This window comes from Photinus pyralis, unplaced genomic scaffold (genome assembly GCF_008802855.1).
Source record: "Photinus pyralis isolate 1611_PpyrPB1 unplaced genomic scaffold, Ppyr1.3 Ppyr1.4_unclustered_Scaffold450, whole genome shotgun sequence".
In the NCBI taxonomy this organism is placed as follows: Eukaryota; Metazoa; Arthropoda; class Insecta; order Coleoptera; family Lampyridae; genus Photinus; species Photinus pyralis.
Genome location: NW_022171596.1, coordinates 72,676 through 86,813, shown reverse-complemented (window position 1 = coordinate 86,813; position 14,138 = coordinate 72,676). Strand labels below are relative to the sequence as shown.

The window sequence follows — 14,138 nt, the reverse complement described above, 5'->3', positions numbered from 1 at the left end:
AGGATTCGATTCTATCATCTGTCGAATATTTTACACAGATCCGTACTTTATTAGTTGCCCTCGTGATCTTTGGACAGGAAAACCTTAGTGTGAACTTTAGTACGGGACTTATGTTGGAAGGCGCTATTACGGCCCCACTTTCTCCGTCCGTCCGAGGCCGCAACTACTACAATTTTCAATATACATATTTAGTTCATTCTTTTTGAATTGTGTAGTTTGTTAAATTAGAAACCATTCAGAAGACATTTTCTCATTTAAAAGTAGACATATACAGGGTGAGTGTAGAAACGGTTTACGCACCATAGGGATGTCAATGGTAATTTCTTTATGTCGAAATATAAATAGATTTATAGTTATAATTCTAATTTATAATTTCCTCAATTTCTCCAATTTCCCACAACAAACAATTACAAATGAGCACAGCAATAAACTCAGAATTTTACAATTATCAAAAAATTGAAATCAAAAGCGCCTTTCGATATTGTTAGGTATGACGTTTCTACCCCTAATAAGTGCCCTCCACCCCCTCACCGCTGCGCAACTGTTTATTAAACATAACTGGAGAAATTTATATAAAATTTGAAATTTTTGAAAATAATATTAAATAATGATAAACGCATAGGACAAGATAAATGATGTGTTATTGATTTTCAGTACCAAACACAAAACAATGGATTTAAAAAATTTCTTGACTTGCCCTAGCATTCAACACAAAAACAAAAACACATCCTTAATAGTTTTTATTGTAAAATATGTAAATTTAAATACATCATTGTGCCTTTGCCGCTAACCGCTTGTCTCTCTCTTCAGCAATAGACAACTTAATTCCTTTGCCTTTAGGCAAGGAAACGTACGGTTTCGTACCTTTACCAATGATGAAGACGTTATGCAATCTAAAACAAATAACAGTTAGAATTCTTACATGGATAATAAAAAATATTGTTCTCTGATTGGGTAATACTGAATTAAGCATTTGTGGCTCATCAGTGACCTTAAAAACAGATACATTGCTATGGGCTAACTTTTGACTACAATTTATCATAGAAACATAAATCACAGCTTCGATATAGCCCGGAAAAATTATAATTCTCACACTCACCTGGTGGCAAAAGTATGTTCGTTGGCGTCCTTCACGTGTACAATGTCAAAGGAACCAGGATGACGTTCCCTGTTAACCACTGTACCGACACGCCCCAAGTTACGACCTCCAGTAATCATGCACACGTTTCCAGTTTCAAATTTGATATTATCGAGGATTTTGCATGTTGCAATTTCGAGCTGAATGGTATCGTGCACTTTAATTGCTGGATCTGGGTAACGGATGGTTCGTCCATCATGAGTCACGATGAATGGAATTCCTCGCGGACCTTTTTGTACACGCTTTACTTTGCACAGCTTGTACTGAAATAAAATGCGGTTAAATAATTTCAATATCGGAAAATTGGTGTATTCTGTTTGGGTATTATCGATTAATGATTTATCACTAATTGATGACCAAAAACAGAAGTTACTGTAGGCAAGTAACGTCTGTAACAGCGCAAAGATACACGTTACAGCTTTGAAATTGCCATAGCAATTGTACGATCAGATGAGTAAGAATTTTTCATTGGCAACATCAAACGAACAGGGAGAACTCCATTGATTCTCAACCTTTGGTGCCGCTATTATTATCGTCATTCCGTACACAGCTGAGTTGTCACCCACCTTAGCTTCCTCAGGCGTAATGCGATGAATGGCAAATCGTCCCTTGACATCATAAATCAATCGGAAGTTTTCACCAGTCTTTTCAATAGTAATGACATCTAAAAATGATGTTAGCACCTAACAAACACTTCATTTTGCAAACTTACCCATGAATCCTGCAGGATAATTAGTGTCAGTTCGCACTTTCCCGTCCACTTTAATTAATCTTTGCATAACTATCTTCGTTACCTCGCAGTTAGTTAAGGCGTACTTCAATCTATTCCGTAGAAATATAACGAGTGGGAGACATTCTCGTAGTTTATGTGGTCCCGTCGACGGTCTTGGCGCAAAGACACCGCCCAACTTATCTAACATCCATGCTTTCGGAGCATTGAGACGCTTCAAGTGCTTCTTCGGGCCTCGAGCCTGAAAGGAAGAGGTTATGTTTTAACAACTCATTTTCTGTGGTATTTAAACAAAGCACTTCTTAGAGCGTAAATTGTTCATTTAATTGTTATAAATTTTAAGCTCAAAATTAGCATAACCCTTAATTTAACAGCATGAAATCCTACCATTTTTTACGAAGTATTCCGAAACGTTGACAAGAAATACGTCGATTAAGCTCTTAATAATACAGCAAAGAATTTATTTTTTATAAACAATTATGAGTTATTGTTATTATATCGCGGATGATTAAAGAAAAATAAAATTCACCGAATACTTACCATCTTGAATACACTACAGGAAAGAAAGGTTTATTTTTATTACCAGGTTGCTACTGTTGGCAATACTGAAACTTCGGTCATTTTAAAATGTTTGGCGGGAGCTAACCCCTCGGATAATTTTTTAGTTTTTGTTGCTGCTATGATTCATTTACAATATTTAATGTGGTCTTGGTAGCTTTATCTTTACATGTAATTTTTGAAAAACGGAAAAGGCGACAACAGAAATTTTAAATATCGAGTCGGCACCTAAATCTAAATTTGACTCTCTATCAATGAGAATGCGCGAAGTGCCAGTTTTAAAACAATTTGACCCAGGCATTGTTTAAAAGGTTTAAATATTATTTAAACAATGACCCAGGTGTAATAATTACATTCACGTTTCATATGTTTTTTACGCTTTTCAAGGAACGGTGATACAATTAAAGCAAAAGAGATATCAGATTGCGTAGCTACAACACCTAACTATTATAGGTACACAAGATGTCCTATACTGCCTCTCAATGCATATAAGGAACACTTTCCTCGAGTAAAGTGCAACTGGCACTTCTCAATTGGATGTGAAACTAAATTTGCGTCTTTCATTTGTTAAACTGAGGGAGACTGCTAGGCATATCTTCTCTAAGGATAACAATACATCCATCGCGAAGCTTGAGAATGACTTCTCCAAAACAAAACGTTGCATTGAAAATCTATCTTGTATAGCTCAAATAGTGGCAATGAGAGTTTTTTTATTTTTTTCTATCTGTGTACAGGGTGGTCCAAATGCATGGATACACCAGTATCCATTGGTGCAAGTTTTGCACACCCATGTCGAATGATGCATTTTGATCGTAATAACAAAAAACAATACACTCGTCCGAGTGAAGTTGCCCCCGTGCTGGGTCCTCAGATGGGCACACAGGATTCAAATTATCCGACGCATTTGTCATAAAAATCACATCATTTAAAAAGCGGTACCATATTTACCATTATGATGTAAATAATTGTCTAAGCATAATAATAGTAGTACCTCTATTTTTAAGAACCATACATACATTTATGATATAAAAGCTAATAAAAATGGAGGGGTATATATAAAAAAAGAATTAACTTCAAACTTTTATTAAGCGTGATTAACAAAGCACCATACCATATGAAGCACCATTACTCGAACCATGCTCCTGCTATGAAGTGCAAATCTACTTTCACACATTTTTAATTCAATTTACAGCGAGTACAATTTTTTCTTTTCCATATAAAATGGCGATAAGTCTGAGCTATTAAATACAATAAAACCTACTTAACATGTATTTTGATTTATTGTACTTAAATTTCCCCGACTGGAAACTAGGCTCTCATCTTCTCGTTTCTGAGGTCCTACAAACAAATTGATCCAAATGTATTTTATTTGTGGAATAAATTTATTGGAAGATCTTGTACATCTTGTAGCAAGTAAAAAAAAATAAGGGCACAACCTTAAATTGTACAAATAGCTGAAACCTTTTATTTCTACCAATACAGCATCGCAATATCACTCAAAATTACATAAATAGAAAGAAAACCAATATGCGACAGTACTTTTAATAATTATTAAATAAAACTGTAATTCTAAGTTAAACTACAGAAAAATAACCCCTACGTAACAACATGGAGACAACAAAAGAACAATTCTGTAACTACATCAATACAATATGACAACTGAAATTAGACATACAGAACATTTAAATCTTGTTGTATTTTCAAGTCATATTATAGCAATGCGCAAATCCGATGTACTGTATAATTAATAAGAAACTACAATCATACAGAACACAGCCAAAGATCCAACAAGAATGCAAAATTTACACCTAATATCACTTTTTTTGCTGTCCTAATTCACGACAGTTTTTTGGAGAATAACAATGTCGGCCAAAAATACATTTCAACCCAAAATATATTGCTACAAATGGTTTTGGTTTCTTCGTAGGTACAGTAAAACCTCACTAATAGCTCCTTCACATGCAATTACACAAAGTTGGATTACTGAGATTTTACTCTACCGAGAGAGTTAAACAACGAGAGAATGCATTTAACACTTGATTTTCTAATGAAAGGAAAAGCTGAGCATCTTTTACATACATATTGACCTAAGCAAATTTAACAAAAAAATTCTCATACATAGGAAAGCAGACTTACAATAAGTCCTGTGGTTTATTAATAAAACACTATTTATTTGGCAAATCTGACAATTACATTGTCGTTATAAACCTACTTTAGATTATTGATTATACATTTTTAACTGCGTTGGAAAATAGTGATAGAATTTTTTATGTTAAAACTACCAGACCGATCCTTACATTTCCTAAAATGAGAACCTTATGTAAACGTAAGCGCCTTATAACGAAGAAAAACAATTCTTGCCAACAAACAAGTATTTAACAATCAGGCCTTTGAGCAGTTCCAGGATGTTACATAATTACAGCAGACATGAAAATTCGGTGAATCAAAATACTGCAAGCTGCATTTAAAGAACATCCTGCATGCCTTTCATTAGTTTCGTTATTTCTTAGTGTGCATGCGTAATACTGGGGGTTTCATAGTCGAGACGGCAATGAAGAAAAATTGTTTTCCGCTATGTGGCAGTAAATGTTATTGGCAATATCTGATACATATACAAATTCTTACTGTTACAAGAAACTTCATGTATGGAACACTGTTACAATATTACATAAGACTTAATAAAAATCATGCACAGCTACAATGTTATTGCAATGTTTAAGTACTGTAATACCAGCTAAAGCATAATGTGCACAACTATTTCCTTTTGATTTTGTATAGATACTTTCCGAATTGTATTATTACAATTCAAGTGCATTTTTAGTAAGAATATGTGAAAGTAACAAAAATTTAAATTAAAGCCAGTGTAAACACAAGTTTATATGTAGCAAAATGATTAATACTCTATAAAACTTATTTAACTAACGCTATCCATTCAAGAGCCATTTATTAATTTCATGTTGTTCAAGTTAATGATGTGTACTTGTTCTAGTCTGAAATATAAACAATTGCATCAAATAGGGGCGTGATTAATTCTTTGTGTAATGTGTACATATAGTTTTATACTATGGCATGTAGTGACAGCGAAAGAAACTGCACTCCATGAATCACTTAGGTAGATACATTACAACCTGCGCGCCGAAATGTAGATCGACTAAGAAGGCAAATCAGAGAGGGACGTTTTCAACTAGGGGTCCCATGGCAGTACGAGGTATTGCTTCATAATTAAAACTGATCTCTCTTATAGAGAGTTCAGATGAAGGTGTATCTCTTGAACATTTTTTTATTTCCTTTCTGCCCCATTTTTTGGAATCATTGCACACCCACACATTTCTACGTGAAATTACCAGGGCATGAAGGCACGCAACCCACACATGATCAAGAATTAGAGCAGTCTATCAAGTTACTGTGCAATAAAGGCCCATTTTAAATTGTATAGTGTTTAATTAAGGGGTGTACACTACCCCCTATCCTTCTCTCCTCTAACTTTTACATCAAAAGTGGGATGTACTCAAATAACTTGTTATTAGCAACCGAGACAATAAAAGTAAAAGAAAAATTTTGCTTAATTTAGTGGAAGTGCATCATCAACAAAATGATCCCACCCATCCGAATTAATCCCATTTAAAAAAAAAGGTAGCATTCCGATAAAATTCCGGAATGGAAAAAACATTCCAATGATATAAAAAACATTCCGAAAAAGCGTGCCTTAATTGAAGTGCGGTTCATATATGACCGCAACTCAACCACAAAAATGTTGTTGGGTCAACCGCGCAGTGCAGTCGACGTGACCACAATTCTGTGGTTACCTTAACTGCAAAATGCGACTAGTGTACGGCCGCCCTAAAACTTACAGACGTATCACTGATAATCTTTTGATTTCCCCGATCTTTATTCACGAACGTGGAACAGATTAAGCTCGTCAAAAGTGCAAGGCTCATCCTAAGCAAACCCCGCTTAATGGACGTTTTTTCCACTCCAAAGTAAATCCCACGATTAATATAAATAGAAGAACATGTTGCACAATGGTATTGTTCATATATTATTTTCTGTTTAGTGATGATACCGTTCATACAGTCTAATCGTTAACTACCTTTAATCCTTATTGATCGAGGTATCCATGGGACTAGCAGGCTGCGGAGCAGGTATGGCGGGTTTAATAAATCGTTCACTGGTACGGCGATGCGCGGGAGCGGGAGGACTACTAGATCCAACTTGATGTAACGAACTTACAGACTGACCGCATGAATGACAGCGAGGTTGGACAGCTATCAAAGAGTCGCGGGGCGAAGGAGCTTGCAATGTTAATCCTGAAAAGCGATGAAATGTACAAGAAAATTTAGGTTAAATAAAAATTACCTGGACTCAAAGGACGACTTTGACTCGGAGATGGATTATACGGAACAGGAGACACGGTATGTTGGCGAGTACCTAAAACTTGTTCATTATAATGTCGTTCCTCTTCCATTTCGAGAGAACTTTCACTTTCAGACAGATGCCTACATAAAGCCTCTCGTCTTTCCACTTCGAGCTGTAATTTTCTTTGTAACCTAACAACATAGTTAAGTAAAATAGTATTTCAGCAGTATAGGCTGACCTAAGGTTCTCTTCACGAATACAACGTTCCTCTTGAGCGTAGCGTTGCATTTTTTCAGCATGTTCTTGTTGACTAATTGCTAACGTTTGTCTAAGTCTATTCACTTCATTTCGCAAAGTTTGAATATGAGCACTAAGATTACTTGCCTTGTCTCCATTACTAATATCACGCGGACTGGCAGGATCTGACACAGGCTGATCCAACTTAATTTGTAACATCCTCTTCTCGGCTTCTAATTTATCCATACGCTTCCATAACTTGTTAACTAAAGCCTCTTGTTCTTGTTCTAAAGTATTCTCCAGCTCGACCTAAAAAAACGAAATTCCAGTCCAAACGCAACTAGATCACCACTTACTTTCTCACGCCGAAGCTGCTCCAGGTTACTTTGTTTCGCCAAAGTTTCCGCTTCGAGTTTTTCGATTTTTCGCATAAGCCGATTTACGAGACACTCCTGCTCCTGTTCGAGCGTCTGTTCCAAACGACATTTCTCCTGACGCAATTGAGTAAGTTTTCGCGAAAGATCGTTCGTCAGGCACTCCTCTTCGCGTTCGTAATGATGAGCCAAGGACTCCTTCTCTTTCTTCAAAGCTTGAATTTTTTTCAGGAGAGTGTTAGATATAAATTCTTCCTCTTGCTCGGCTTTGGCTTGCTAAAATTAAACACTGAACATAAAATTTGTGAGGAAATACTGCTTTTAAGTATTATGATTACACATTTCAAAAATGATATTTTGCTAGATTAGCAAAACTTCACCGAATTAAAAAATTCATAAAATATCTCTATAGCAGTCTGCGCACGCGCATATTTGATTTTTAATACATGCGATAGGTTTACCTTTACCAGAAGCATCTGTAGTTACAATTTCAAAAAAAATTTACTATAGTATACATAAAAAAAGTTGGAATTTTGCAGTACGCATGCGCGCATCTGATTTTTTACTATATGAGATGTGTTTGCATTTACTTGAAGCATCTGTGGTTAAAATTTAAGAAAAATAAAATAAGAAAATTAGCATTGTGCAGTTTGCGCATGCACACATTAACCGTCAAGATGTGTCTGGGCTCACATGCCAGAGGTATAAGCTACCGAATTCCAAAAGAACGAATTAAATATACACAATGAAAACTCTAGACAGACAGACAAAATGCGCTAAAAATGGTTATGTAAAATGACTATTCAAAAAGCCGTTGATATGCGCCAAAAAAAAGGGATGACAGTAAATCGTGGTGCACGTTTCATTGATTACTTCCACTTTTAAACCCTCATTTTCTTTTAGTCCCTCAAATAGAAAACTAAGGACAGGACTTTCATGTACTTGTTTTAAATTATCTCAGGACACGATCACCCGCGCATTAGCAAGGGAACTAATGCATTGAGATAAAAAATGCCCCCCCCCCACTTTTTCACTTTTTTTACGGAAATACACGTCTTTAAACACCACAGATCTCTGAATCAAACAAAATCTCGATTATACCAGTCTGTCTGTTAGTCCGTCTGTACCCTTAGTTTGGGCTAAACAGCTGAAAACAAATTTGGTACACATATCCTTAGACATAAAAGGAAGAGCTGAAAAGCTTTTCGGCAGAACGCGCACGTGTGCGGGTGGTACCTATCTGTGCTTTAAAAACTTGCTTGACAATAAATGTATTATTAGTAATAAACACAAACAAATGTAAAAAAGTAGTGCGAAACAACGTGGGGCCCGGCCCGAGGTATTTAAGAGAGAGCATATCATAAAAAAATGATTGACTATCGCGACTTAATTAGAATTATTAATTCGGAATTCGGAACAGAACGATAATAAATAGCGAATCATATACGATAGGTATGAAGCAAGCATTTTCGCACAGAAAAGATATCTGTTTCAAGGGATGATCTATTGAGGTTTAACTGATGTAGCGATCATTTCTCTTCTGAGTTGCGGTTGCGACTACCAGTTTCATAATCTTATATTTGAATGTCACAAAAATTAATTTATATACAGGGTGTTACATTTATCTTGAGACAGTCGATTATTGCAGAGACAACATGGATATCACAAAATGATTTATATAAAACCTTCTTCATATGAAGTGGCCCATTTAATGATGCTATGCGCACGTTCACATAACTGCCCCATAAGGGCAACTTAATTTTTTCAAATGGAAAACTATACCATTTATTAAATATTCTTACTCTACATCGGAAAATAATAAACTTTTGTGGGAAACGTTTTTTCCCGATGTTTATTTTTTAAAAAACTCTGCCAAAGGCGCGGTATGAGTTAGAAAACTGTTCTGTCAAGAATTTGACACATTTTTTTTAATTATATGCACATGAAAAGTAAGGACAAAAAATATATAAAGGCAATCCAAAAGTAAGATCACGTACTTTCTTCCGAAATACAAATAGCCATGTTAAATATTAGGACAGGACACTCTTGTTTTTCATATGGGAAGGTCAAAAAGAACAAAAGATATGGGGACTTCAAATTAATTGAGAAATAGAAAATATAATTGCTAAAACAATATAAATCGATGTATTCGAAGATATATTTCCTATCATACATACCATTCATACCGTGATTCATACTCTTGATCAAGGTTTCAAAAAATTTACGACAAAACCATAGCTAACAAACAATTGCAAATAAGAATGTTAACAAACTCCAATGTCAAGGCGACTTGATAACAAACCATCATTTGCAATTCAGAATCAATGAACTTTATTGAATGCTTATGTAATCCAATCGATAAAACTTCGCAAAATGTTGTATTAGTGTCTTCAAATTTCTTCACTATAGATCAGTGGTTCTCAACCTTTTCCACACTGCTCTCCGTTTAACGACTCTTTTACTTTAAGTTCAAATGAAACTACCCGTCATGTCAAATTTCCCTTAGCTTTACTTTACTTACGTGGAAGTGTAAGTGAAACGTTCATTAATTGCTAGACCAGAAGTACTGCTACTTACGTACTGCGGTTTTTAACATAATGTTTATAGCAGAGCTTTCAGTTGGCTTTAAATTTTCCTGGTAACCTATGGTGGGTGTGGCGCTTCGAAGTGTTAACTAATGGGAATGGCATTTCACTTCTTTCAAATTGTAAAGTAATTTCAGTAGGTGTGTTCTGGTTTAGACATTGCTTTGTAATTTTCCATTTTTCCGTCACTAAGTTGAAGCAATGCGTTTTTGAGTTGAGTATTTCCCCCTATGAATTATAATTTATTTAAATCTATATAAATAAAAATGAATGTTTGTCTCTTATGCCTGCCTAAACCGTTTATACTATTGCGATGAAACTTTGGGTAATGGCCCGCCGAAGTTTCTATATAAATAAATCGGTATGAAGTTCGGTGAGTCTGTGAGGTGAGCAGCCGAAACCGAGCGTATGTCCCATCCACGAAAACGACTTTTCCCAAAGGCAGTACCAAGTTCGCCTGGGCTGCTAGTAGCCTAGTACGTACATGATAAAAACGTCTATAATAGTTGTTTTGTGTTTTTTTGTTAAATAAATAAGAATAACAATACGTAATTGCGAGAGTAATAGTTTTTAATTTTTCCCTTATATTTCACGACCTCCTCGAGGTCGTGACCCACTGGCTGAGGATCCCTGCTATAGACAGTTACAAACATGGTAGGTATCAGGTATATACCATTTCACCAAATACGTTCGAAAATTATATCAGAGTGACGACTTGTGCTCCTTAATGGTGCATCAACTAGTTGCACAATTTATACACTGTTGCAATTCGATGGTAAATCAGCACATAACCTACAAATTTGTAAAATATTGCAGCGCCACTATCCAATCAGTTACAAACAACAATAAATGTGGACAACTTTGGCGCAGATAAAGCGTGGGGTCGCTTGAGTGACGCCGAAATTATGTGTCATCCATATGTCCTATTTTCCTTTGTGAGTACCTTCTCTGAGACTCTGCTCTCGGGGTATTGGCACTTAAAATTTTGACCCAGAAATTTGGAGGCCGTCTGGCATAACTATTGCACACACACACTCAACCTCGCACTCAAATTTTCTAACCAGAAAATCTTCCCGATAATTATTTGTTACCACCTGTTATGAAAAGCCTAATCAAAAAGTGACCATCCAAAAGTAACTGACAGCGCAAATTCTGAACCTTTTTGGTAGATGCATGTACCATTTTGTGTTTCGATGCGAAGAACTCCTCTGTCGAAAAATGACAGACAGAAGAGATTCCGGACATGCATACAAGCAGAGTACGTATCTTTGCGCACCACTTACATTAAGCTAAAGATCAGTTCTTTGAGTCATCCTTCCTTATGCAACTTGCAAAATAGAAGGTGCTAGAAACTATTACATCTCAAAAGCATGAGACATAATTTTTTAAATTAAGATGAGTGCTAATAACCAAATGAATAGTGCTCACACATCGGCGCAATTAATCAAGTTAATAAATGCCAATTACTCAATAAGGATACACAGTTCCGAAAGACATTAAAATCAGCAACATATGTAGATAACGGTGCACTCAAAAGGCCCAATTATACAAACAAATCCAAAAGTTAAAGGTCACGAACATAAAAAAACAAAACACAAACTTACAATGATAACAGAAGCCTGACGTAAGTTTCGATTCTCCTCTTGCAAAGTCTTAACTCGTAACTTGTACGTTTCCAATTCCACCTTCAGCACCCTGTTCTGCTGTTGCAAACTTTCTATGCGCTTTTGCAGTTGTTCTCTGGTAACGGGGCTAGGAGGCATCATAATAGGGCCTCCGTCGATGCTACTTGAATCGGACTCGCTAGCAGAATCTGCCATCTCTCTAAAAATTGAGTTCAGATTAACGTTCTTCAGAAATAAATTACTCCAACTGCACTGCAACCTTTCTTTTATGGGGTCATTCTCTGATAAAATTGTTAAGATGACGTTAAGGAAATGTTGGAAAATTTAGTAAATAGTAAACTTACCCGCGCTTTAAATGATTAAAATAATAAAACTATAAAAGAAAACTATAATTGTAGAAGTACAACACAACATGAAGATATCAAAAAGACAGCAGCGGCCATAATATGAAGCAAAAGACGAACGACTGCAGTAAACAGCTTTCAATAAACATAAATAACCCTACGGTTACGGTTTACGTAAACGTAACGGGGTGAACAAACCACAATTTTACGTTGCGTACAGTTAAAGGATGATTTACACATTACACTAGAGCCAAACCAAACCACATGTATGAGAAAAACAGGTTTTCTCTGGGAAAACTTGAAACATGATCAATATTGAACATTGAACTTCTCAATTTTCCAATAAGGGGTGGGGTGTAAAGTAAACCGTCCCGTATTCAGCGGGACGATCCTGTAATGGCAAATACAATCTCGCATTCTAAAAATTGATAAATATGTCCCGCAATTAAACCAAAATGCGCCACGCGAATCCCGCAAACGAGCGTAGTGAAGCAAAGCCTTCTTCCACTAACGCGTATTTTAGCTTGACTCACTCTCATATTCCATCCCATTGGCATGACAATATGGTTCTAGAATTAGTAGGAAAACAATTTAAACTTCCCGCGCTTTTTGAGTAACAGTGACACATCAGAATACTTATGTCCCATAAACAAGTTGTGAACCAACGTATGCAAGTCAAAATTCTTTTTAAAAAAACACCAATTATATGTGTATTACCTATATACGGTAACAACTACACCATTTGAGCTGCTTGAGCCAAACAAGAAGATATGAAGATTAAATCCAACATAACCTTACTTTTTTGACATTTTTTATTTCAGGGATACCAATACATTCCCAACAATAACTAAACTTAACTTACTAAATCTTAAACAGAAATATAACTAAATGAGTGATTTAACCGGGTAAAGAAGTAATACAGCTAACGTAGTTTTCGTTTAATTACTAATAGATATATACAGCCTATGAAATATATAATACAAAAAGTTATCATTTAAACTTGTCATAAAAACCCTAAAAGTACAATTAAAATAAATACATGAGATACCTTATATCATTGTTTAGGCATGAATAAACAATGCTTATATGCTGTTTTAGGGGTTTAATAGTGGGAAATAATTAAATTACTTATTATTATTCATCATATTTGTTGAAGCTGTATAATATAAACGTTCAGTACTACACAATTATTGTATCGCTAACAAAAGTGATCGGTATCATTACACGTTCTCTAGATCTACGCTATGTACAGATTAAATTAGCTATTATACAGTATAGAAACTCAAGCTTTGTGTAAATGAAAAAAATTACTAATAAATATTTTCGTATTAACTAACGGAAAACGTTTATTTAGTCATCAGACGATTTAAATCTTTTTGTATCAATTGTGGAAAGGCTTTTGTGTCTATTTATTCGTTTTGCTTTTAAATAAGACAGAGTCTCTCGACTACTACTACTGCTACCTGTTTCGCTCATATCAGGCTTTAAAAATTGGTCAGATATTGCTTCTTCGATGAAGCCATCTCTACCTTTATTGGCAACAGGCTCTTGTTGTTCCTCTTTACGTTTGGAATTGTTTAAATTGATGCGTATTGGATTGGTAATTGGTGTCGTTACTGCTGCTGGTGATTCATCTTCTATCTGTTGCTCTGCGTGGGTTTCAGTACTGTCATTATGAGAATCACTCACTTCGCTACTGTCTTCCGGCAAATAATCCTCCTCTTCCAATTCCTCTTCAAGTTCGTCATTCATGAACTCCTCATCTTCTTCATCTCTTTGCACAAGTTTACCTAAACAGAAACATAATTGCAATTAATAGATCCAAAAGTCAAAGGGTGTAGAGATTTACCATCAAGTGTTGGAAATGATATCACTGGTAGAATATCCAAATCTTTATCATATTTCAACATAAGATCTTTTATTAATAACGAAATGTCTTCTCTTTTTTTTGTTACAACAAACTCATCAAACCAATGTGTTACTTCTTTAATTGGCACATGATAGTCCTTTATTGGGGTCTAAAAAAAATTTAACTTATCATTCCACTTAATGCCTTAAATAACCAATTTTTATTTTAATCTAAATGAGATCTTTTAGCCAACATTGTGCCTGCAATAGGTCAGTAACAATTTCTTTCACTTACAAAAGCATAAAAATACGAAACAATATCCTGTTAATTTCAGTGTCTCTC

General features: G+C 35.3%; 3 protein-coding genes and 1 non-coding gene across 5 annotated transcripts; all 4 read right to left on the bottom strand.

The window, feature by feature from the left end:
- Nucleotides 1–725: 725 nt before the first annotated feature.
- Nucleotides 726–2,512, bottom strand: LOC116182290 (40S ribosomal protein S4). 2 transcript variants are annotated; one of them, XM_031502813.1, is made up of 5 exons: nt 2,409–2,512; nt 1,851–2,109; nt 1,705–1,802; nt 1,100–1,401; nt 726–893 (listed from the first exon to the last, which is right to left on the bottom strand). In XM_031502813.1, the coding sequence occupies exons 1-5, from the start codon at nt 2,409–2,411 to the stop codon at nt 770–772; spliced, it is 786 nt and encodes a 261-aa protein (XP_031358673.1). In that variant the 5' UTR covers nt 2,412–2,512; the 3' UTR covers nt 726–769. The 2 variants fall into 2 exon arrangements, with proteins under 2 accessions (XP_031358673.1, XP_031358674.1); XM_031502814.1 differs by lacking the exon at nt 2,409–2,512 and adding an exon at nt 2,256–2,275.
- LOC116182301 lies at nt 938–1,076 on the bottom strand. The gene has a single exon (XR_004147476.1). It is a non-coding gene; the product is annotated as a small nucleolar RNA SNORA16B/SNORA16A family (small nucleolar RNA).
- Nucleotides 2,513–3,785: 1,273 nt separating the features above from the next.
- Nucleotides 3,786–12,105, bottom strand: LOC116182270 (coiled-coil domain-containing protein 6-like). Its single transcript, XM_031502790.1, has 7 exons — nt 11,948–12,105; nt 11,583–11,802; nt 7,376–7,669; nt 7,021–7,328; nt 6,783–6,973; nt 6,517–6,733; nt 3,786–5,416 (listed from the first exon to the last, which is right to left on the bottom strand). The coding sequence occupies exons 2-6, from the start codon at nt 11,796–11,798 to the stop codon at nt 6,519–6,521; spliced, it is 1,224 nt and encodes a 407-aa protein (XP_031358650.1). The 5' UTR covers nt 11,799–11,802; nt 11,948–12,105; the 3' UTR covers nt 3,786–5,416; nt 6,517–6,518.
- A 639-nt stretch (nt 12,106–12,744) lies between these two features.
- Nucleotides 12,745–14,004, bottom strand: LOC116182271. The gene is made up of 2 exons (XM_031502791.1): nt 13,797–14,004; nt 12,745–13,737 (listed from the first exon to the last, which is right to left on the bottom strand). Exons 1-2 carry the CDS (start codon nt 13,855–13,857, stop codon nt 13,298–13,300), a joined length of 501 nt encoding a protein of 166 aa, XP_031358651.1. The 5' UTR covers nt 13,858–14,004; the 3' UTR covers nt 12,745–13,297.
- Between the last annotated feature and the right edge of the window lie 134 nt (nt 14,005–14,138).

Bases quoted from the DNA above. Each gene is read 5' to 3' on its own strand.
- LOC116182290 (XM_031502813.1), bottom strand. The intron at 1,803-1,850 runs GTAAGTTTGCAA...CATCATTTTTAG, and splicing joins TTATCCTGCAGGATTCATGG to ATGTCATTACTATTGAAAAG. The intron at 894-1,099 runs GTGAGTGTGAGA...TATTTGTTTTAG, and splicing joins GAACATACTTTTGCCACCAG to ATTGCATAACGTCTTCATCA.
- LOC116182270 (XM_031502790.1), bottom strand. From the start codon at position 11,798: ATGGCAGATTCTGCTAGCGAGTCCGATTCAAGTAGCATCGACGGAGGC. The intron at 7,670-11,582 runs GTAAGTTTGTGT...GTTTAATTTTAG, and splicing joins GTCAGGCTTCTGTTATCATT to CAAGCCAAAGCCGAGCAAGA. The intron at 6,734-6,782 runs GTAATTTTTATT...ATCGCTTTTCAG, and splicing joins AAGTCGTCCTTTGAGTCCAG to GATTAACATTGCAAGCTCCT.
- LOC116182271 (XM_031502791.1), bottom strand. From the start codon at position 13,857: ATGTTGAAATATGATAAAGATTTGGATATTCTACCAGTGATATCATTT. The intron at 13,738-13,796 runs GTAAATCTCTAC...GTTTCTGTTTAG, and splicing joins ATCATTTCCAACACTTGATG to GTAAACTTGTGCAAAGAGAT.